General features: G+C 41.7%; 1 protein-coding gene across 1 annotated transcript; it reads right to left on the bottom strand.

Moving 5' to 3' along the window:
* Positions 1-2,297: 2,297 nt before the first annotated feature.
* On the bottom strand, positions 2,298-25,307 carry RPA1 (replication protein A1). The gene is made up of 17 exons (XM_066563310.1): positions 25,185-25,307; positions 24,821-24,868; positions 24,480-24,558; positions 23,850-23,958; positions 22,929-23,017; positions 18,296-18,379; positions 16,967-17,099; positions 15,892-15,994; positions 14,716-14,784; positions 14,383-14,575; positions 13,152-13,291; positions 11,397-11,545; positions 9,983-10,115; positions 8,529-8,705; positions 7,103-7,210; positions 3,682-3,768; positions 2,298-3,310 (listed from the first exon to the last, which is right to left on the bottom strand). Exons 1-17 carry the CDS (start codon positions 25,215-25,217, stop codon positions 3,203-3,205), a joined length of 1,842 nt encoding a protein of 613 aa, XP_066419407.1. The 5' UTR covers positions 25,218-25,307; the 3' UTR covers positions 2,298-3,202.
* Between the last annotated feature and the right edge of the window lie 45 nt (positions 25,308-25,352).

The raw sequence follows: 25,352 nt of genomic DNA, 5'->3' as shown, positions 1-25,352 counted from the left end.
TCCAGGGACTCGTAAAGGGTCACTAACAACTCACTTAAAATTCACACCTAGTGAAAACACAGCTCAATCCCACCAGAGGGAATTAAGACAAACAGCAAACTACCTGAACATGGCCTGGCAGAGCACGCTCCAGATCTTCCCCCAGCCATGCACAACTTGTTCTCCTGTAATTGCCTTGGCATCTGCCTGTTTCCAAACCAGCAGCCTCCCAGTTTCATCTCTGCTGTGTACATTTAATTTAAAGCAAAACAAGAGCAGCCACAGGAATCCTCACCTCACAGAGGTCTAGTTATGAACAATTCCAGAACCATTTCCATTGAGCAAATACATATTCAGGCCAGGTAATGGCTGAAGCCATGCAGAATAACCTGGATGGCAGCAGGGGAGATTTATGATGAGGGGAAGGAAGGCACAGGCTAGTTTGCCAATAATCCAAATTAGCATTGTGAGTTCACTTAATTAGCATAGTCAGAAGAGCCCAGAGCCTTCGTGAAGTTTTCCACAGCTCCTGCCAGTGGCTGCAGGGTTTGGATGGCTGGGATGGTCAGCTGGAAGTGAGGTGGAAGGAGAATGGAGACACCTCCACAGCTTCCTTGCCCTCACTTTCCTGGGATTAACAAACAATTTATTAACCAGTTACCTTCAGCAGTTCCAGCCTATGATCAGGGGAAGGAAGGCAAGATAGATAGAGGCATTTATCTTTTATATAAGTGGGAAATCATATGCCCCTCTCAGGATTCATTCTGCTATATTAGCTCTTCCAGGCCCCTCCTAAAAAAGATCCTTATTCTCCTACTCAGCAGTGTAGTCCTCCTCTGTACTCGCCCCAGCTGAGTTTCTTTTTTGCCTCTCCACATTGCAGGCCAGAGCTGTACATAGCATTCGAGATGAGATCTCACAGCAGAGGCTTATATAATGCTGTGGCACTTGTATAGCTACACTAGAAATACCTTGCCTCACATAGCTTGATGTTTTTATCATATACTAGCTGATTAAAGCATGATTAAAACCCTCCAACTCTTCAGTCACTAATGAGCATCCACTTTAGAGCAGAAGGTTGTTTTTTATTAGTCCTCAAATAAATGGCTTTTCACACAAACTGTTTTAAGTTGATTTTCTGTTCCAGTTCTCAAGGTCATTCAGCTGATCCTGTAAGATATCTTAATGCTCTTGAGCATTGATACCCTGCATCTCTAGTGCTCTGGCTGATGGCACAGTAAACCCAGCAAGATGGAAGTGCAGCAATTACCCCTGGGAGAAGGAGCTGCCCCAGCAGAGGCAGGTGTGCCACACTCAGAGCAGCAAACACCTGCCAAAAACAACACCCATAAAAACTTCCTGGTGTATATGGATGGGCCCAGGAATTGGAAATGAGCCTCAAGGAACACTGTGCACTACCACTTGTTCCCAGTTTCCTAAAATTGGGTAGGAGGGATAGGAAGGGAGCAGTACTAAAAGACTGGTTAGCAGAGTGGAAAGATGGATAATCACCACTAACCCACCATTTGTCAATCCAGAACTGTGCTGAAGACTGTAATTTTCTAGTCAATGCTTTATAAGCAAGGTCAGAGGAAACAAATACTTCAATAAAAAAAATGCAAGACATCAGCAGAAGAATCCAGTCATGATCCTCAGAATCCAAAAAAGAAGAGGTTGTGTTTGCAATTAATGGGCCCAGAATAATGTGCTTCATGTCCATCAATGGAAATGACATTTACAGGACTTAAACACCAAGACTTGAGATGACAAACAGGAAATCACAGGGAATAAAGGGCACCAACTGAATACACTAAGAAACTGTGCTCTACAGAGCAAAATAAATAAATAAATCTCACTTCTGCCACCAGAGCCCCACTGCAGCACTGCCTGGATGCTTGGAGCTGTGCAGCAAATGCCAAGCTGTGAGCTGCAGCCAGGGAACACATAATTAATGTGATTAGGAGCACACAGAGCTAGCATGCTCTGCTGACTGAAAAGCCCAGTAGCATAATTACTGTTTTCTGTACTAGCTCTATGTCTGAGCAAATCTCAAAGCCTGGTTAGTTTTAGACTGCTGTGTAAACGTCAATAAAAATCCCAGAAGTGCCAGCTCATCAGCATTCTCAGGCACAGAAATGGTGAAAATATCACTGCATTTCCATGCTGTTAACATCAGGCAAGGAAGTCTCCATTCTTCAGTCTAACCTTAGAGTTTGTAATAAGGTAACATCTCCCCCAAGTGAATGCTTATTATGAAAGCTAATTAATTGCTTTCCAGTAATGAGAAGTCTTTGGTGTTCAAAGAAAGCAAAATTCACTACACAGGAATTAAACAGTGTTTATTGAAACAAAGCACCCCCCACTTAAAGACCTTTTTCTGATTAACATCATTACAAATAAAACCAAAGAAACTCAACATACAAACATACAAAACATGTATAGGCAGGAACTGTGAGCAAAAAAAAAATCAGTCAGAAATCCATAGTATTAATTGAAGAGAAAACTAAAGCAATGCTTTGTAGTTGCCTGGATTTCCCTGGGGGATGGAGAGTCAATGCTTATCTGCCTTCCTCAGAAGAGACAATTTTGATTAATATCAGACCCATCTGACTCAGTCTATTAAACCCCGAAGGAAGGATATTCTTCAGATATAAGAGATATGTCTTTGATTAATAATTCTACCATATTGCCATTCCAAGCATTAACAACTGCATGGCACCTGTGGAAAGTGAAAGCCTTTGAATTCTATGGAAGGGAACTAACTTGTACTAATAGACCTGTTCTCTTTTGTCCAGATCTGAAAGCTCTATGACACTGCTCCTCCTGCCCTCTGCTGAACAAGTCAGAGTGTCAAGGTTGTCACTACTCCCTTGCAAAGAAGACAAAATGGTTATATAATTCAGCTTTACATATAGGAAGAGAGCAAAGTTACTTCAGACATTCTCAGTGGTTTGTCTAAAGACCTTGGCAATCTGTCCAGAGATTCCTCTTGAGCTCTGTCAGAGTTTAACAGACCACAACAGGCTACAAAGTGGTGGCCATCAGAGTGCACTCTTACCTCCCAGGGCACATCTCCAGAGAATTGCAAAAATCACTCAGCCCACTAGGCTGGGTGTAACTAATGCCCAATTGTCACACACGAGGTGGGGGAAATGTCAATGTAACGTTAATCTTTTGAGTTTTTCCTGGAAATTCCAGGCTCAAGCAGCCAGCACTGGCCTCCTCATCCCAGCTGAGCATTTCTCCTGATGTTGGCAATCAACCTCTTGCTGTATTCTCTGTAGTTCACGGGTTTGACGTCCAGTGCTGTGGCCTTAATACGAGACTCGTCCTGCAAGAGAAATTTTAGTATGTAAAAGAACATGAAGCACTCCAGGCATTTGGTTCCAACATCCTTCTGCCCCAGTAAATTACTGCTCAGGCTATCTGGGTTAGCTGGGAGTGCCAACACGACCTCCCAGAGCTGGCATGTTGTTTTCATGTGAAACCAGCCACTCTTGATGAGCCTGAGAGGGAGCAGCAAGGATCCCTCCTTCAGTGCTCAAGATTGACAGTACTTGTGTGATCTTTGGAATCTTCTGTTCTCTGTGAGCACGGGGAACCTCTCCCCACAAACATAAGAGGAGGAAGTCACCTCCTATGGAGACAAGCTGAGCTACAAAAGCCACAAGTTACATTATTTGCCTTTTGGGCAACACTTACATTGTAAGTCTCCAGTTTCACCCGGATCCTGAACTCGTAGGTGTTGAAGTTTGCATTCTGGAACACTTCTTCAAAAGCCTGCTCGTTCTGAGGGAAGGACAAAGACAGGGATCAGCTGCAGACACTCCAGGCTCCCACTAGTGCCATGAATTTTGAGAACAGCTCAGCTTTTGGGGAGGTTGGCAAAACACTGGAACTACCTGGCCCACACAGGCAGAGCTGAGCCTTCCATCATCACATTTTAGATGCCAAACCCTTAACTCAAAGATTTTTAAAATAAAGAGGTGACAACTTTTTAGCTGCTTAAACAAAGGAACATACAATTGCACTGAATCTGCAACCAGGTATAAGGAACAAAAATACTACAAATCTTCAGGAGCTGCCAAACAGGCTAATTCTGGTGTTGTGCTGTGATCACAAACACTGACAGAGTTAACTATTTCCTTATTAATTGCCTTATTAGGCACTCTGGTTTTCTGCTTATCCATCAAAGCTGCATGTATCCTTCCCATCCTGACACAGGCCTGTTTAAGAGAATGTTCTATAAAAAAACCAGATCCATGTTTTGGACGTGCTTTAATAACCATGAGAAGACTGTGTCATATTTATAACATAAGCTGCTTCTAATTACCATATGAACACTAAACATCATCATCATCATTTATAATAGACAATTTGTCAAAACAGTAGAAAAGGAGCAGGCAAGTCGTGGAGACTGTGAAAAAAAAAAAAGTTTATTTTTGTAAAAATATGAGTCGTAAAAACCTTTGCTGACATTCAAAAAAGATCCTGCATCTCCCTGATGATACTGACAAGTAATTATTAATGCATTTATCTACCAGATGCACTTGACTTGATCAGTCACTCCAGCAGCAGACAGAGCATCTGATCTGGAATTGAATCCACCCCAGTTCCACTCACATTCCAAGTGTTACATCTGCTGTTTTTCACTGTGTGCAGCACTATTTTACACTACACAGTGATTCTCCTAGGGTTTAGAAAAGCACAACAAATGGAGGTGAACAGGAGCAGCTAGGTTCACAGATTACAGAATTTAAGCATATCCCTCCTGAATATTAAAACCCCTTCCTTTGGCCATCTTATGGATTAGAGGATAAGAAAACTCGCTTAATAAAGCATTTAGCTCCTCTCTGCAGCTCTGTCACAAACTGTGCTAACCATTAGTGAGTTGAAAATGCCCTCAGCATAGCAGTCACTGCTACCCCACATTAGCTCCTTTGGTATCTAACAAGCACAGGCAAGAGGCAGATGAAAAACCTTGCACATGTATCTGTGCTTAGCGTGGTCACAGGCTGTACATGAACTCCATCCATACTGTGAGCACTGAAAAGACTCCCACCAACTTCACAAGACACTGCATCAGCTCTATCAGAGAAAAACCACTAAGAAAAGCTTACTGCAAATGCATCGAGGACCATTTTTAAAGGCTCATAAAAGTGTCAAATCAAAACCAATTTCTCCTGGAACACAAAGCATTCCTGCTCAAGGGCTCACTCCATATTATGTTCCATTTTCTATCCTCAGCCATTTCCATTAGGCAGCTCTTCAAAAGACATTACATGTTTGTACTGGTACATAGGATCTGCTGTCTCTCCTTCCCCACCCAGATCTCTTCAGCATTAAAAGCGACTAAGAAATTTTGTTTAAACTCTAGCAGAGATTAAGCATGGCTGAAATAAGAAAATATTGACAGGTTAAGAATGCCTGAAAATGGAAATGCAAAAGTGCAAGCACATCTAATTAGAATCCCCCCAGCTAGACATCTTCCTACAGAACAGAGGTGGCCAACCTTTGTAATGCCACAAAAACTCAGCATCCCACACCACAACCTTTGTACCCTTCACCTCTGACAGCCAGAGTGCAGAAAAATCCCCAAAAATCATTTCATATTACAGGAAAAATAGCCCTGCTTTGTAGAAACAGAGGTCTACAACAGTGTCTCAAGGCAACAGCCTCAACAATGCCTCCTGCTTCATTTCCCTCCCACAGCCAAGCAAGGGGTTAACCAACAACTGGGATATCTGTGGAGCCCTGGAATCAACCAGCCTTAGCCTGGGAGCACAGCAAGGCTCATATGCAATTCAAGAACTTATCATGCATTCCACATCATCATTTAAAAACAAAACAAAGCCACACAGTTTTTATACAGTACACAAGTTAAAAAAAAAAAAATCAGGAAAATATTATTTTGGTTGGAAGAAAGACAAAGGCAGCAGAAAAGCACAGAGTGACAAAAGGGAAGATAATACTGCCTGTTAGTGTCTAATGACTTAAAACCTTAAAAACTGTTCTAATCTGCACAGAAAGATCAATTCAGCACCTCTGCCAATGACCTGTTTTACAAATTGTGGCTTTCGTGAGATTCTGATGAAATTTGGTGGGGGAAAAAAGAGCCTTCAAAAGTGGGCTCACACACATCAGTTCAAAAAGCCTCCTGCCTACTTAACCAAGATACATACAAAGTGTTCTAGAACTTTTTGATTTTGTAAACAAATTTTTGGAACACATTAGGGGTAATGTTGTCAGCACTCGTTGCTAAACTAGGTTTTTGGGTTTTTTTTTTGCAGATTCTTCTAATCTAGGTAGAATGATAAAACAGGCTGTGTTTTCAACAGGAGCCAACACTGTTAAAGATGTCAGTCCCCCAAAGGCTGTGGCACAACCCTGGAGTGAGTGAGCAGCTGCCTCTGCAGGTCCAGGTGATGAGGACAGGCTGATCTGCAGCTTTCAGCAGCCAAAAGAGCTCAGGGGGAGACAGACTGACTGTGGGAGCAAACTATGGGGGAAAGCAGGCAAATCTCTGTTCTTCAGGCAGATGGCCTGTGGAAAATAATCCTGAGGAGAGTAAACAAGTCCCTGCCAAGAACTTCAGGCTAGGGAGAGGCAATGATTTGTGAACTTATAAAAGGTTTTGAAGGCCAACATCTGGAGGACAACCTTGGGCTGAGCTGAGCTGGCCTATCACCCAGAGAAAGGGCAAATCAAATCCTTGACAAATGAAACAGAATATCCCTTTCTTTCATATGGCATTATTTTATGTATTTTCAATGGTGTTAATTCCCACAGCAAGTACATGAACATGCCCCAATACCTTTGCCACATCTGCTGTACATTCACACACAAATATCAGACCATGCTCTCTGGTGGATCAGCACTGGTGCTCCACACAAACTTTACATCTTTGCCAGAGCTGCCTTCAAAACATTACAAGAATATTTCCTTACCAGAAGGATCAAAAAAAAAAAAAAAAAACAAAAAAAAAACAAACAAAAAAAAAAAAAAACCCAAAAAACAAAAAAAAAAACCACCAAGAAATCTGAGGGCAGCCCAATAGAGGATGAATGAAACATAGTCCAACTTCAAGGCAAACAGTAAAAATACAACAAGCTAATTGACTGACCTTTTCCTTCAGTTCTCCCAGGAAAGCTGCATTTTGGCCAAGAATGAATTCTGCTGTGTCTTGAAAACAAGTCACCCACTGATATTCCAGACAGTCTGCAATGGTCACCTAGAATACAACAAAACCCAAAAGGTTATTTCATCCAGTTGCCTTTTCCTCCAGAAAGAAGACAACACAAAAGAAAAGAAAAAATCTCAAAGCTATAGAGAGTTTTAAATTCCCAGTTAACTCTCAGAGCCTGACCTGTGTGTCCATTCAATCACTCTGGGTGGAAAGTAGTGACTTCCTATCTTTTTTAAGCCCCACAGAATGTCCATAACTTAACACGAGTTAACTCTGGCAGTAGATTGAACCACAGGGAAAGGCCAACAAGATCATAGCAGGAAAACACTGATGGATGCTCAGCTGTGTCCTGCTGCCACTGAAGAGCCACGAGCAGGAACGGGTATCCCAGAACAAGAACCACCAAGGGGGACAGCAGCAACTCTGCAAACTGAATTCACTTTTCACATACCTGAGTACTTGAGCATAAATTCATGGAACATTATGTTATGTTACAAGGAAACTATCAAAACACTCAAAGATAGTTAAAAGTTAAAAGATCAATTAAAAGATTGGTTTAGTTAAAAGATCAATTTCCAGCCTCACATGCATTTCCTGGCTGCTTTGACAATTAGGAATGAGGAAATGGGAGGCACTGCTCTGAAGGCCTTGAGTGCACCCTTAGCATCCTCTTTATATTCTACAAGAATGACTCTGCTATGTAAAGCAGTTCATGTGTTCCTAGAAGTTATCTGATAAAAATTATTCAGAAGCAGTTTGTGTTTTAAGGAGGCTGCTTTTAGGGGTAGTTCCCTTCTCTCTGCATGCCCACCTGGCAGAGCATTTATAAAAAGCAGATACAACTCTAATTCATAATGTAAAAAAAAGGAGAAAGTTCAATGCCTATGGTGTAAGTGGGCATCACAATAATAATCCCCAGACAACTTTCTAAAGCAGACTCCATTAAAGCACGAGGCAGAACAATACCTACCAAAAAAAAAAGCTGTACTAAATATAGGTAGCAGCTGTAAAAGTGCAATTACTGCTCTCCAGAAATGCCATTTTACTTCAGTTTATCTTCACTACTGAAGAGGCGGGGGCCATCTGTATTCTGCACTGCATAGTACACTTGGAAACCAGAACCAACTGAGCTAGCAGCAACTTTTTGGCAAAGAGAAAAGCTTTTAATTGGAGCACTAAGAAAACAAACTGCTAATCAGCTCAATGAAACATCCCTCACTCAGGTAACAGCACACAAAGCAGCTCAACACCCTGTAACTCAGAGGCAGCACAGACAGACAAACAGCACCCTCAAAAGATTTCCTGCTTGGATTGTGCTGGGAACGTGGCAGGAAACGCCCTGAAATCTGATCCGGGTACTCACCAGGAGCATCAGGCGGTACTTGAAGTTGGGGAACTCGCGGTCGCACTTCTCGCAGCGGTAAAGTCCGTTCTGCTGGTCTATCACTTTCTTGTTGCAATCCTGAGAGGGACATGCCTGGTACATGCAGTTCTCTTTGCGCAGATGTACAATGGTGCCCACACAGCTAAAATAATCTGCCTGCGAGAGTGAATGTGCAACATTAGCCTCAAAATACTCAATGTTTTCCCCATTCTGAATTAACTACAAAAGCAAGGCAACCATACTTGGATATTTAGGATTAGAAAGCTTAACAGCTATGGATTACTGGGAAACTGTAAATCAACCCCTCTGTTGCAATAATTTTTAGGCTTCCATTATGTTAATAAAGCCCCTACAGCAAGATTATTTTGTGTTTCCATTGCAGGAAACTCCAATTGCTAGGTCTTCTTTAGATAAAGCATATTTGATTCTCCATTGTGTCTGTTCAAATCTGCACTTTTTCACAGGATTAAGATTCTGCACTTTCCTACGCTTCTTTCAGGAACCAATACAAAAAACAGAAAGCCTATTGTGTAGTGTTACAGATAAGCATTTGATTAAACTATAGCCTACAGAACAAAATACCCACTCACCACACTGAAATAATCATCATAATGGTTTAAGACCACGGTCAAGTCTTTCAGCAGAAAAATAGAGGTTGCTCAAGAAACATGGGCAAAAAATGTCACAGAAAATAGCTGAATTTCAGGTGAAGTGAAAGTGTTCAGAGCCAGGCTGGATGGGACCCTGAGCAACCTTATCTAAGGGGTGGCATCCCTGCCCATGATAAGGGGTTTGGAAAGAGGTGATCTTTAAGGTCCCTTCCAACCCAAACCATCCTATGATTTTAAAGGTTTTTTTCATGGATAGAAGTTCTTGTATATTCCAAACAGCTTAGCACTTTGGTCTGAGACAGAAAAAAAATCACCAAAAAACCAAAAAAAAACCCCACAAAAAAAAACAAACAACAAAAAAAATTGAAACAAAATAAAACCCAAAAAAAACCCACAACAAAAAACAAAAAACCAGCATAAGCCTAGAGAGGTTTCTGGAATGAAAAGCCAAGGACCTGGGGTTTATTACCAGCTTTTCTATTGACCAAGTGTGCACCCTTGAAAACCACTTCCTCCTAATGCACCTGTTTCTCCTAGAACACTCTGTGCTGCTGCTTTGAACATCTTTGGGGTAAAAACATCCTCCCTTCCCTTACATGAGGCTTAGAATTCTCTTGCAAACAAAGTATCAGGTTGCAACATTGGCAACAAGCTTGGATTTATTTGAAAAACAATAATATTAATTAATAGCATAAATTGCAAGACAGTAAACACCTACTGCTCAACACTTTGACTGCTTCAATAAGAAGAATACCTGCACAAAGCCTCGCTTTTTATTTTCTCCCCAATACACAAAGCTTGCACTGAGTGGCCATGCCTTACCTTATCTCCTTGTCCCAAGTTCTCAGATTTGGCTTCAAACAAAGTTTTCCAATTGGTATTTGCTCCAGCTGCTGGCCCACCCCTCACATCAGAGATGGAGGTACATTCCAGAAGCTGCCCCTCGGAGTCAAACCTGCAACCACAGAGATGCACTTCTATTTTTGGAGAGCAGACCACACAGACTTATCAAAAGCTTACGTTTATTTTCATGTGCTTGATACATGAGGGATTTTTTATCAATGATTGCAAAGGAAACAATTACAGTAATATGTGTATATTGCAAACAAAAATAGCATTTCAGAATAAGTTAATAGTCTGACTTAATTAGCACAGTATTTTATAAACCCACAAAAGGAGGACAGCTTTGTTCTATATAACTGCAATTTGTTTGCCAGCTAGTGGTCAAACCACGCACTGCACACTTCTTAGAGGCTGGCAGATAACAAGATTTAAGGGCATCAAGATATTTCCATAATTAAAATTAAATTACATGGTACCATTATCTTCGCAGCAGCTTCGAAAGGAAAAGCAAATAGCATTGAAAAGATTATGCTTCCTCTGTTAAAATCAGAAAGCACAGCTCTTCAGCAAAAGGTTGCACTGCATTCCCGTTGTGATGGGCTTTGTGATTTCACAAACACACCAACGAGGCTCCAAGATTGAGCTTAATTAAAGCGTGACAGTAATAGCTCAGACCCACAATCAATTTTATCTCCAACAAGCCTCTGAAGTATGGGAGAGCTCAATGACAAATGGAGGATGCCATTTATTTCATCCACATTTGGGTGATGTAACTGGAATCTGAAGACTCGGGATTCACAAGTCTGATGCTGTTGGCACTTAACCCTCTTCACACACACACACACACACACACACACCACATTCATACTTAAAACAGACAATTTAACAGCTACTTGCAGGAGAAGCAACAATGAAATCGCTTTGTTTTGCTGACAATAAAAGAGTTATTTTGCTATCTGAAAAATATCTGGCAAGAACTAGACACTGAGAGATGTCAAACAGTCTCTCCACACTAACTGAGTGTGTATCAGATTCCACACAATGGAAAAGCCTGTGGAAAAAAAATACCATTCTCTCAGATCAAGCCTCAGAAAGTAGAGCTGGTCAAGCCTGATTTCATGCTGCCTTCCAAGGCTTTGGGTCAGCATGCACTAGCCCGATTTCAATTTTTCAAGGTCTGTCATGGAATTAAAAGTTTTTTGAATTGAACAACTTAAGAAGGACAGCCTTCCAGGCTCTAGGGCTTGCAAGCCAGAGAAGCCTTTGCAGCTCTGGAAGCCATAGCCTCTGCCACCTTCCCTCAGTGCTACACACGCTGCTCAAGTACAGAGAAACAAAATAAAACAAATACTCCGCAGGAGGTTGAAACAAAGCGACATAAACACATTCCTACCATCCTCGGAGCTTGAAAGCCTCTGGGCTATCAGGGTTGATGACAACTGTGCTGGAGGACAGGACAGACAGGCTTCTGCCACCAAAGTCAGAGACACGGGCTCCTTTGATGGCAATCACAGGTTGTCTGGACCCATCAAACTGTTCGGCCTGCATGTGTGAAAAACCAGAGAGCAGCAGCAGCAGCACGTTACAGGAAAGGCACTGAACTTGTGGTCATAATTCACAGATCATGACAAGAGACCAGACCTGAATCAAACTGCCCCACTGTTTCTAAAAGGTAAGGGTTTGAATGGTGTCATTAGGAGTTTAAGCAAAGGTAGGTGACAATTTTCTGCGCAATCCTAACACCCTGTTTCCTGGGGAACCAGAGAATCCTTAAATCACACCACGGGTTTGTTAGAAAGGACTGGTCCCTTCTGTCAGCAGCTTTACAGCAGGATTTTAGGAAGGGAGATGTGTTGTGGGAATGCAAACAAAATTAATTGTTCATATCAGACTCCTCAGGAGATGAAACAACTCACTCAGCTTCACTGAGCCAATCATGTCCATCTTACTACCACTTACACAAAAGTGCAGCTATGCTGACCAAACATTTTTACTCAACTTTCCATCTTGTGTTTTTTATGTCATAAAGCTGCTCTAATGTTGTTCAACTGCCATCACCTGAGTAGTCTGACACTAACAAAGAACCTCATGGCATGAGAGAGGGTTTGAAAGGTATAGATTTTATGGACCCCACACCACTCAGCAAGCAAGGGGAGGACCATGTACTTGAAGATAACAAATGAGCTGGAGTTGCAGCAGTACTTACTGTACCCATGAGATGCAAAAAGAACAGAAAACACATCCCAGCAGTCATGGCAGTGACTGCTGTAAAGGACAAGCAGATTCTGACCCTAACTGTGCCAGCTGCAAGCCATACATCACTCCCCCTCAATGCTTATTGATATTTCTATTCTACAAGCAAGCAAACAGATTTAACTTTGCAAAATGCAGACCCTGATCTCTGCTGGAAGAGTTATGCCAGGAATTGTATACCAGTAGTCTCTCCTATTATAACCTAGTTCAATCTTAAGGCTTTGCAATACTGAACTTCAGTTTACTTCATCTGTATCAGCAGATGGTTAATGGTGTTTAGGTACCTACAGTATCAGTGCACTTGATCATTTAGCCATAAAGCATCACTGTAAAGCTGGCAGGATCACACCCATTTTATAGACTGCCACATAAATCCCTAAGTATCTATAACAACAGTGGAAAACAAAGTAGCCTGTTAAAAAGATAAGGAAAGAGTTTACTGCAACTGTTCAAACTTTCACTTCCAAGGCTCTGATGCTTTAAATTCCCAGTCTGAGACAGAGCCTCTCCACCTGCTCATTAGGGGTAATATGTATCTCACCCTACAGATAAAATTCGTCTTATTTGAGACAGCCATAGCCACCAGGCTTTTCCATCATCAAACTGCAGCTCACACCCTTTCCTAAAGCAGGAGCCCGTTACTTTCAGTATTTTGGCTTGAGACATAATGTCTGCAGTTGTTCAGAACACATTAGTCAGATCATGTCAGCAGTTTGTCAGGGAAAGGTTAAGAACATCACACCTGAATGCAAGCAGACAGTCTTTCACCTTCTCTCGGCCCCTGATCCTTGGACACCCAGGACTGTGGCAGTGCTGTGCCCATCTCAGGTGACAACAGCACTTCCTAGCCTTACACCAAGGAAGCTTTGTTAAGAGCAGGTAAGAGAGCACATACCTCATTTCCCCACAGTGTAGCTGTCACCAGTTTCCCTGATGTATCCATCAGATGCACGTTCCTCTTTGAAACCTCCCTATTGTTAGCTTTCACTGTAATTTTAGTGACATCTTCGTAGCTCTTGCAAATTCCAATTACATCTGAGAAACAGTTACAATTTAGAGTTACTCAAGGGTCACAATTGGAGAACACAAGATCACAAGAGAAGAATTCAAACCTACTGTCAGATTTTTACCTTGTATCCCAGCTCCCTATTGAAATGAAATCTGATATGGAAATTAAGTGTATTATGGTAGGAATGCTCCACTACAGAACTCTTCAGTGCTTTAATTTTGTTGACGCAGTCATTAAGATATTCATGAATGCAAGCCTCACCACATTAGAGAGATCAAGGCATTGTACTATCTTCTCCCATCACATTCTGTCAAAGGACTTCAGCCCTGCTCATGTAACACACTTGATGTTAAAGCACAAGCAAGAGCCTTCAGAGTGACTGTAACACAATGAAACAACTGGCTCGTGCCTCCGCCTAACTCTGCAATTACAAGCTGCAACTTTAACAGGTCTGCATGCTCAGGTGGTAAGAGCTAAAGCAATCCCCTGTGCAGTCCCTAAAAATACACCACTTTTAATATTACCCATCTACCTTTAAAATCCCCAGCTGAATGTCTCTGAATCACAGGCATCTTGTGCCTCTGAAACCTGAGAACCCTCGCCCCCACCCAAAGCCTCTGATTTTTTCCGGAGTACTCTGCCCAATGAATTACAGAAAAACAAACCTCCAATACTTCATAAAGCAAGCCAAAACAGTCATGCAACTTGGACTTGGATGCAATGAATTATGCCAAAATCACTACAGAGATAATTAGATAGTGAAAGAAAGCAAGACCACAGAAGGTATGAAATGCACACATGCTGAGCAAGGGCATTTTTTCTTTCAGCCTTTTTCTGTGGAAAACAGTGATCACAGTACAATAAACAACTATCACCTACTGTCTTCAGTTTGAAGCACAAGTTTGAAGAATAATTGTTATATATTGTTAGAAAACAGGCAAAATCATCTTAACAGGAAAATTGCCTGAGGAATTTTTAATGGCAACCATCACTGGATGACTTCAATTAAGAGATCACAACACTCGAAGCATCCTAGGCTCACTACCTGCCCAGAATTCAGGACACAAAAATCAAACTTCAAAGCTTTAAAATTTGCCATTTTTCTACTTCAACTGACCAACAATCGAGTCTTTGGGCGTGTTCTCCAAGTCAGAGATGGATACAAAATCAAACTGAACAGATGGAAGATGCTGGGCATCATCACAGGGCACAACTGAAGTCTCATTAGTGAACGTAATCTCATAGTCATTCTTAACAGCTGTATATTGCTTGTTAGCAGTCTTCAAATTGCCTTTGGTAAAATAATATACCTACAGGAGAAAGCAATGAAACAGGGGGTATTATCAGTAGTCAGGGAAAATAGATTGTGTTCACCTTTAAAAATCCTTGCTAGGCTCAAGTTCCTCTTTTCCAGCTCCTGTCAGTCTAAGAAAGCACAAAGCTACCATACCTTGTTCAATTCAATGAGTGGAAAGAACTTGTCTGCTTGATCGTTGAATGCAGTAGCTCTAATCTCACCCTGCAGGAAAATAGGGGAGCTGGTCAGAAGTGAAATTTGGCATGGAAAAAGATTAAAAAAAAATTAAAAATCTTTGCAATGTTAAGTGGTAGCAATCCTGCAGAGACAGTGGGGTCTGCCAGAGTAGCTCCAGGCGTGTGAGAAACAAACAATATTCTCTTCACATCTGTAGTTAGAGCTAAAATGACATATTCTACACCTGACAATCAAACCTCATATTCAAGTCTCATTAGTACATCTACAGCTTCAGAATAAAATGCATAAGAACTGCATCCATCATAGAGACACCTCTGAAAATGCCAGTAAAACTGGCAGTGATGAAACAAAATTCAAATACACCCCACAGCTCCACAAGTTAGCACACAGTATATTGTGATGGCTCCCACTCAGATATGTCTATAAGTAAGAATTAATAACAATTATACCCTCACTAGATACAAACACCGTTTAAAAAAAAAAGGAATATAGACACTATGCAGAGAAAACAAATGCCTGGTGACAACACGTTACATTATTAACCTCACATTTTACACTCAATATAATCTAGCAGAATCTTGTTTGTTTTCACGACAGAAGGCTGTAATTTGATAAGAGGCTTGACAAACTGCAAGTTCAGTTAGATTAACCAGATACCATTCCCCAAACAAACCACAAAGGAAATTTCTCAGTGTTACAATAATTTGTACTCCAATTTCTTCATGAAAATTGAAAGCTTGTAACTTGGAGGTAACGCTCCTCTCACTCCCTGTTTTGTAAGGTGTAGCTCAGCCAGGAGGAGATGTCACTCTCAATCTACAGGAAACCACCACAACCCTCAGTATTAGGTTGTCAGTTTGCATAAACAACTCTATTTTGAAGCTGCAAAAATCCAGTCACACACTATAGACTTTGATGAAAAATAATCAGCAATGCTGCACATTTAAGACTTCATTCTGGATAAAAACTGGCACGTTGATGTGCAACTTAATGAATGCAGGGATACAAGTTTCAGTTGTAATAAAAAAAATCATTTCCGAAAAATGCACTTTATTTCCTCTATTCTGTCTTTATGAAAGGTTCATCAGCATCTGGCATTACATTATCTTTGTCTCAACATATGACACTTACACTTTCATCAACCAGCTCTATGGAAAAGAGCTTTCCTTCCCCACGAGAGTTGCTCCACGTGCGGATCTGACCTTTTTGGGTAACACGAGCACAAATGGTCCACCTGAAATCATTCAAGAAATCACTGCTCTGCATCTCTTTGCATCTTTTTAAAGAAGAGATTGACTTGGCAAACATTTGGAACTGGAATGTGACTATTTAAAAGCCAGAATCTCCCCACTGCACCTCAGCAACTCTTTGCTTTCTGTTTTAACGGCCTAGACCATTAAAGACAGAAAGTTGTAGGGAAGGCAACAAAGCAGCCATAAAACATCCAGTATGATAATAATAGTGAACAATCCTTCTGCACAGAAGCAGGCCTCAAATCTTTTACTCTTCTAGGGTACATTTCTCACACAGCAGTTTGCCTGCTCTGAAAAGCCACGCCAGAACTCAAGAGCTCAATTATAGGATTCGCATTTAACTTGGGTAATCAAATCAGTTTGCATAACTTAAAAATGTCATTCACTAAATAATTACATCCTCATGCTTTTCAACAGCTCAGTAGCTGAAGTGAATAGCTTACTGAGCTGTTTTGTCATTAAGTTACCAAAAAGAAGGTTGCTTTAGGAAAAGAAAAAAACCCAGACAAGTCAATCGATTTTCAACTAAAATATTAAAAACCTATCAAGCTCAGCAGGGCAGCTGCACCAAGACAATGGCAAGGCAAATCTCAGATTGTTAAGAGTGTTGATGCAATTTAAAAAGATAAAAAAAAGAAAGAAAACAACACCCTTCTCCACAGGAAAAAATATCAGAAAACAAAACTCTAAACAAAAACCCAAAACAACAACAAGAAAACAAAACCCCATAAAAACAAAACAAAGCCCACCAGTGTTTCTGTGGAAGGTTTTCTGCTTGTTTCTCTGGGTGGTTTTGTGGTTGCTGTTGGGTTGGTTTGTTTGAACTTAACCAATAAAATCCAAAGAACTCAATGAATTATTTGACAGAGACTCACACATAGAAAATCAAAACAAAGCTATTGTTCCTCCATGCCTGTCAGATGAACAAGGCCTGGCAAACCACAAGGACTCACTTGGACTGGTATGGATTCAAGCTGGCAATGGGCACCACTTTGATCTGAGACCCCCCAGGTGTCTTCAGGGCACTGGGAGCACTCGCTTTTCCAAACTGGTTGGAGGGAGCGTGGTACTTGGGAGCAGCAGGACCTTCCAAAAACCACAACAGAGCAGAGAGGAATTCAGCCTCACACACAAAAATCAGGTTAAAACCAACTCAGGCTGCAGAACTTCCCCACCATGGCATGGGGAGGGAACACCCTGTGCCATGTGGGCACCATAGAGGGGCTTGGGGCTTCTTGCATCATTTCTGCTCTTGGTCACAAGTGTTTTCTAGGCTGCAAAATGCTGCAGAAGAAACACTCTCAGACCTTTTGGAGTGCTTGCACTTATGTGGAGATGTGTCCAGAGTCAACCACTTGAACAGAGTTTAAGTGGCAAACAACTGTTTTGCAGTAAATCCTCTAAAATAACAGAATTATAGGGTGGTTTGGGTTGGAAGGGATTCGTTCCAAACCCCTGCCAAGGACAGGGACACCTTCCACAAACAATCTTACCCAGAACCACATCCAACCCAGCCTTGAACACTGGGAAGTGTTAGAACAAGACACCACTTGGGGGAACAACTAAGGAAAAACACCCTACAAACAGTTTTTTAACATAAAATGATACTGCTAATTCTAACCTCAAACTTGTCAATGTATATGCAAAAAAACTCTTGTGATCAGCTTTAAGCAAGGAAGGAGAAGCTTGTTTTCTGCTGCAAGCTTCTAAGCAAATGTCAAAATTTTACTATTTAAAAATCCTTCCTAAACACAGGGGTAAAGAATACAGACAAGTTAAAGCAGCACCAAGAATTAGGATTGACAACTTTTTAGCTAAAAAAAAAAAAAAAGTCTACAGGCTGACATTTAAATTGACTGCATCTTCCAGTATCTCACAGAAATCTTGATCAAAAAACCACGTTTCTTGATGTGCTATCAAATAATTTCAGTGCATTGCCTAAAATGCTTGGCCTCCATCTCAGCACTGGTAACACACACAGTTGGTGGCCAGCTCCAAACTGCAGCCTAATTTGGGTGTCCACAGAGCACTGTTTCAAGAATGCAGTGTAAACTGAATAAAGTTGGGTTGTTTGGGATTTTTTTCCCTTAGGGAAGAAAAGGGACAAATTTTCCCCCCTTTTATAACCAGTTCTCTTGAGAGAATTCACCTTGTCGAGCTATGAGTTCCTCCTCAATGGAGAGTGTCTTATGCAACACCACTAAAGAAAGGATTTTATTCAAACTGAAGCTGTAGTTCCTCACTGATCACATATCAGAATTCCTGCCCAGGATGACTCTTACCTGCTCCAGACAAATTGCCATTTTGCTGCTGTGGTTTGCTGGCTGCTGGGTTTCCTGCTGGAGCTGCAGAACGTTGCCCTTGTCCTGGTAATTAAAATGGAAAGAGACCATAGAGTAGGGAGCACATTAAATAAAAGTAATCTTTTAGGAAATTAGACTTGCATGCCAAAAAAAAAAAAAAATTAAATAATTAAGCCCACAGAGACCATGCTAAACTCCAGGTATTTAAGACACAGGAGCAGCCAGGTATCTGTTGAACACTACCATGAAGGAATTCCAGTCAGATCTCTTTCCTCAAGCAACTGCTTTCTACTTGGAAAGAACTCAGGGCTGATGGTGATTTAAAAGGACAGCCCTGAAGTAATCTTGACAACTTTTCAGTGTTTATCAGCTGCTATTGCTCTGACAGGTAGTTTCTGCTCCTACCTAAGAGCTATGATAAAAAAACTGTAGAGAATTCTGTCTCATCACTCAGAAAGGGCCAAAAATCCACTGGGTAAAGTCAAATCTGAAGTTAACCCAAGACAAAGAAAACACCTGCTGCATTTTATTTCTGAAATATGAAGATGTTTAATGTAGGGGTGATGGAGCCATCACTTCAGAATTCACCAGGGCTCCTCTTGGCACACAGCATTAAATTGCTTAGAGACCAAAGTGATGCCATAGTAAGAAGTGTCCATTTTTTTAGATTTCAGGACTTTTACCTGCTCTAAATTAATGATAAATTACAAGGCAAAGAGCAGACAGGCATATCTAAAGTCCATTAAAAGACTAATCTACCATTCAAAAATTTGAATTCCTTTACAATGTAATTTGCCTCAAGATGAGAAGATATCCTACCTTTTTGTCCTTTTGGACACAACTAATCCTTAAGGTCTTGATTTACAGGGAGACCTAGGCCTGAGCAGGCAAGAATCCCCATGATTTGGGATGTGAGGAGGAAGATGCTCAGAGAAAGTGAAAAAGGTCAGACCAAGCCTGGAGAGCACCACGAGGAACAAAAGCAGAGAATCCCAGGACAGAGGGATGGCACCAAACTACAGGAAAGGAGCAGAAGCAACACAAGGAGATCCCAGTGAGGTGTTGCCTGATGTGGTGGAGTCTCCAGAGGTAACCCTCTGGTTATTTTTAATCCAAAATCCAGGTCCTTGCACCAACCCCAATCTCTAAGTTGCCGCAGTAGAGTCACATCGGTGAACTGGTGACAGTCTCCCTGGCAACAGCGTGACGTCAAACTGCAAAATGTGTATTTACTGCAGGTTCCACTAGATGGAGGAGCCAGGTCTCCCCCTTGCTCCATGGCCTCAGGTGCTCAGAGGGTCAGCACTCCACACCCAAATTCATTTTGTGCAAGGGAAGGTGGAAAAAAACCCAACAAGACGCATTAAGAGAAAAATATGTCTGGTCAGGGGAGGAATGTTCAGGAAGAACAGAATGTGGGTATGAAGCAGCAAGAGGTTTCCTTATTGCTTTTGTTCCAAATATGTTTCTTTCTGTAGGAATTTGTGATTAAAAAAAAAAAAAAAAACTCCACTGAAAACCAAACCAAAGACCACCACATCCATTGGAACACGTGTGCGTTATGAAACACAAATTCACATTTTAATGGCTGCCTACCCACAGCCGAGTGTTTCTCAACAGAGTAAGAATAAATTCACACATCTGTGCATGTGTTCAAATACAGAAGTAGCAGAAATATCTCTCCAATTTTCTCGCTTGCAGAGCCTAGGGACTCCTAAACTGTGATTTTTGGTGGCTGGTGGCCTACAGATCACTTAAAGTGCTCAGAAAACCGAGGAGGCTGCCTGGTTTTTGCTGTTCGTTTTTATTAGCAGGAGGTGAAAAAAGCAGCTGAAATACCTGCTCACATTTCTGCTGTGTGTGGTAGATTAGGTAAACCCAAGACCTTTGCCTGCAGCTGCCCCACAGCCCACTCAAAGGCAATAACTGTGTAACAGGAACCCTCAGCTTCCAATAATTTGTCACCATGAGGTCTTGCCACAGTGCCATGACACAAGACCTGCCCCAGAACTGAGCAGCAGGGAAGGGAGAGAAGGGGAGAAAATGCACTTTGGAACAACACACCCCTAAATCACAGCAGTGGGAAGGGCAAGAGTAAAGAATTCGAGTGAATGTGCAAGTACATAAACATCTCAACATGGAAAGATTAATGACAGAAGTTAAACATAAGTAGCAAGTCAGTGTCAAAGTGAAAAGGAAGTCCAGCATCAGAGTAATTTGAATGAGATTAACGACAGTAATAACACAACCATCCAGTCTTCAACAAGAACTAAACTGCTCAGTCTTAATTTTCAATACTATTATGAGAGGCTGCCTGAAAAGTTTTTATGATTTGTAATAAGAAGATCGTGTCTCCAGCTTCCTTGTTAGGCAGATTAACCACCTACTGCTCCCATGTAAAGTGGCCAAAAGCCAGCTTCTCACCCCCCTGGGTCCCACTGTGCTATTACAGTCTGAGAAAGAATATTCCTTAATCCTAGGTCTGGCAGTCTGAGATCTGTATTTCAGGGAAAACCAGAAGTAGGGCTAAAATATACATTTTTTTAAATACCAGAACTTTTTTCTTAACAGAAACCATGAAATACATTTAAGATGCTCATTTTGCATTAGCTGAGTGTCCCTCAAAAATACAATTTCTTAATATATACAGGAACTTAGAGAATATGCAATTTGAAATACACACCTCTGCCATTTCATCAAGGCCTTCATGACAAATCTTGCAGCTTGCAGAGCAGCAAGGCTGGGTTAAGCTTACCTAATCTAAACTATTACTATCTTCTGTATCAGAAACTTTATTTAGCATCAAATAAAAGGGTATGAAGTTGTCAGAATAAGATCAGTGTTAAAATGAAATACACATCACATATTTTTGGCATCTTTTACCTAGTGCAAGCCCACACATATTATGACCACAGACCTGTAACATCTCCAAAAGAGTTTAGTTTTGAAACCTTCACTGCAGAGTATTTTTGTAAGTCCAAATGAAGAACACAACTTTGATCAAAGTAATGGTAATTTTACCAGAATTTATAGTTAAAGGTATATTTTCAGCTCAATTCTGTCAGATACCACGTTCTCAGTGGTTTCTAAGCAACAATATAACTGAAAAACACTATAGTTCACAAGCTCTTGTATCACATAAGCAGGGAAATGGGAGAAAGGCACAAAACAGTCTGCTCAGTAGCTATTCTGAAAGTCTTGGTCTCTACAGCAACTGTGGGATTAAACCATAAAATCTGAGATGTCAACACATTTTTTAAACAGCAATTAGCTAAGTAACTATCAAAGGAACAAAGGATTCTTTAGGCTCATTTAACATACGCCCCTCTTAATTCCCTTGGAAAAAGTTAACGAAGAAAGATGTCTTTGCCTTTGCAACAGAATAGATTTTTAACCAGAAGAGCAATGTACCTACCACCACTGTTTGTCCCAACTGTTCTACAGAAAACTCTTGCCACTAATGTGTGGTCCCTTAGTAATAAAAATATATTAGTCCACTTCTCTCAGGATAAAAAAAAAATATCTTCAGGAAGAGCTGTTTGCTATTAAATTCCAGCCATTATCTGTGTATACATCACTGACAGAGCTGTTCAAATATTTTCTTTAAGTGCTTATTATTCTCTCTCCTTTTTAAAAGATCAGAATTGGAAGAGCAGAACAGACTTTTCAACATTCTCAGAGGGAAAAATGTTTTAATTTAAAAAAACATTTGCATGAGAACTGCAAGCTCAGCACACAAAGTGAAGAACACAGTTATTTATGCAACATAACAGGTCCAAAGAGATTCATGGCAGGTCAGATTAAGGTCCACCCAGTGCCTCAATCCTTTTTCAGCTGGGCACGGTAGGAATGGGTGCTTAGGGAATTCTGTGCTCTCCTTGTTTTCATACCAGTCTCTCGTCTATGTACTTGGAACAATCTAGGTTTTAATGCTTCCTGCACCTAACATTCATGCAGAGGATGTATTGTTATGTTTAACAGCCTTTAATGGATTTCTCTTTCACATCTAATTGCTTTTTGAACTTGTGCCAATTTTTGGCACCTACCTCCACAAGTTTCATCATTTAACTGTGCAGTTTAGGGGTGTGGTGCAGCCTTTGTTTTACAACCACTGCCTGACAACACAAGAGCTAAAGAGCATCAAAGGAACATAGAAAAGAGAGAGAGAGATTCATCATTCTTTATTCATCCCCTCTATGCCATCTTAGACTTTTACAGATCATTATTCCATCTTCCTCCTCCTGTTTCTTTCCAGACAGGAGAAATTAGAATCTATTTGATTACTCATTATGAGGAGACATAAAATTGCTTCCGTTTACTTACTGGAACTCGAGGTAGAGACCACTCACTACAATAAAAACCTGTCAAGGTTATAAGGGATGGATGCTCCAAACACCATGGAGAGACTCAAGCTTCAGCCATGGTGCAGAGTTTATTAAAACAGGAACACACCCCAGTTTGTGTGACACAAACAAAAAGTATTTTCAAGATCTGGACTTCCTCATTCCAGGCATAAAAAAAACCTGAACGCATCTGCCTGCTTTTTTCAAGTGAAAGAGAGAAGCTGAAAGGCTCTGAGGTGACAGAAAAGTATTTACTTACAGCTACTCACCCTCATTGTATGGCTGGGGATTGCCTATAGGCCCACCAACCTGATCAGCAGTTTGCAGGACATTCACATCCATCAGGATCACCACTCTCCTGCAACACAGAACAGACAGCAAACAAAGACTGTCACCCCCTCTGCAACTCCCATCTCTGGATATCCTCTGCAGCAGGTGAGAAAGCCAAGCATTAAGATGCTGATACTTTGGATGAAGGATCTGGGAGACAAAAGCTTTCCACGTCAACTAAGCCCCCTCTTGAGGGACAAGTAAGCTTGAAACAATATCAAGGACACTTCATATCACTGCATCAAGGACAGGCCTGAACAGGCACCAAAAATAGCTTGGGAAACCATTGTGTTTTAGAAGTAGCTAAACCATATCAGATTTTTATTCCCTGCTTCAAAAGTCGTTGTCTTCTCCCCAGAATAAAAAGAACAGAAACCTCAGTTCATACCCTGCTAGACATATACACAGTTTTTCTGTTATAGTTTCACCTAGATCCCTTCTAATTTTGCAATATCCCACCCCCTCAAATTTTCCTCCTATCCTATTTCCTCAAATTTTAAGAAAAGACCAGATCCCACATCACCTAAGTAACAAGATACCTTTATTGTTTCTTTCCAACAGCAGATAATTTTAAGGAAGCTTTGTGCAAGTATTTGGAGTATTCCAGCTAGAGTTGGAGTATTGCAACTGGAAATTTTATATTACTAAATCACTGTACCAGATATCTGATCCCACCAGAGTCACATTCTGCAATTTATTTCTTCTATGACTGGTGCTGTGGACTTTCCCCCTCACACCCTAAAGCCTGAGTATTGTCAGATAATCCCAACCAAAAGCACTTGGCCTCTGCTTAGTCACAAAGCACAGAGCCCCCACAGCTGCCTTTCTGTAGGGCTGAAATTAAAGATTATCACAAATACCTTCCATCTTTCAGGCTGTTGACAATGAATCTGTTAACCTGGCAAACACATCGAGCTGACAAGCGTTCCTCTTCCACCAGGGAGTTCAGCTGTGTTGCCAACATGAATGCTGCAGGAGCAGAAGGAAAACATTGAAACAATTCACAGTGCCAGCCTTAAAAGGGGCTGCCACACCTTTTCCAGCCAGTCAAGTATTACACTGGATCTCCAGCGTGACAAAGAAAACAGTGCAACTGCTAAGAAGTCACCAAAACTGACTATAAACTACGTTGTATTTATTCCCCACAGTTCAGAGTACAGTGATAGCTAGAATGATTAGTACATCAAAAAACTAAGAGGAAGATTAAGCTAAATTTACTTTTAAATCAATGTTACATGTATAGGTTTCTTTATTTTCATTATATCCTGCAGCAAGTTGATTGCTTATATTTCACAAAGTTCCAAAAGTCAAAGATTTCACCTAAATGACAAAATGCAGCTGCATACTTCAGAGTCTGTGGCCTAGTGAAAAAAACACATTCTCCTTCAATATTTATTTCAGCACTTTGCATCCAGTCATCAGACCAGGAATTTCATCACCCTTAGCATCTCCACACTTAGAAAAACCTCACTGCAGCTTGTCATACTCACAGGAGAGAGTGTTCACCCCATCACTCATCAGCACTCTGTAACGTGGGGGCCCAGTTCCTGTGGCAATAGCCCGTGTATTCTGCAGGGGAAAAAAAACCCCAGGCTGTCAGTTCACACTTGCTCAGAAACTTCTCAAAACCAGAAATTGACATTAACAACAAGTGACTTATCTACTCGTCTTTTTTGAACGCTACTATCAATGGCACAGCCCAAGTAATGTAAAACAAAATTAAGAGAACTAAAAGTAGAGCAATCTTGCTCGGCTTCTCTGCAGAGGAAAGTCTGGCTCCACTCAGGACCCCCCCTCAGAGGCAGCCACCGAGGGAAGGGACAATACTCACGATGACTTGCAGCACGGGCTTGGAGACTTCCTCCCCTTGCATTATGGCCTGCAGAAACGAAAGAGACGCTCAGAAAACGTTACCGGAACGCCTCGCCACCCACAGGGACCGACCTAGAATCAACGAGCTCGGATGTCTGAGCCCATCGGGCCAACCTATGAAGGGCTGCAGCCAAGGAGCTGAGGAGGAACTGCCGTGGAAGAGCCAGAGACGCGGGAGCGGCCAGGACAGCCCCCCGGGACCAGGCCCCGCTCCGGGCCTGCTTCTCCCCTCGGGACCGGGCCGGACCCGGTGCCCAGGCCCGGCTTTCACCTCCCACCCCGACAACGACCAGATCCATGCCAGCCCATCCCGAGCCGCTCACCGCGATGGCCCCCTCGCTCAGCCGCACGCTCATGGTGCCGTGTCCGCCGCTGCCGCCAAATCCTCCCGCCGCTGCCGCCAAATCCTCCCGCCGCCGCTGCCGCCACCGCCTCCTTCCGGCACCGCCTCACGCCACGCCGGGCGTGCCCCGCCAGCTCGGCGCTGCTAT

Source organism: Molothrus aeneus, chromosome 20 (genome assembly GCF_037042795.1).
Source record: "Molothrus aeneus isolate 106 chromosome 20, BPBGC_Maene_1.0, whole genome shotgun sequence".
NCBI classification, from domain to species: Eukaryota; Metazoa; Chordata; class Aves; order Passeriformes; family Icteridae; genus Molothrus; species Molothrus aeneus.
This window is presented reverse-complemented; position numbering and strand designations above follow the sequence as displayed.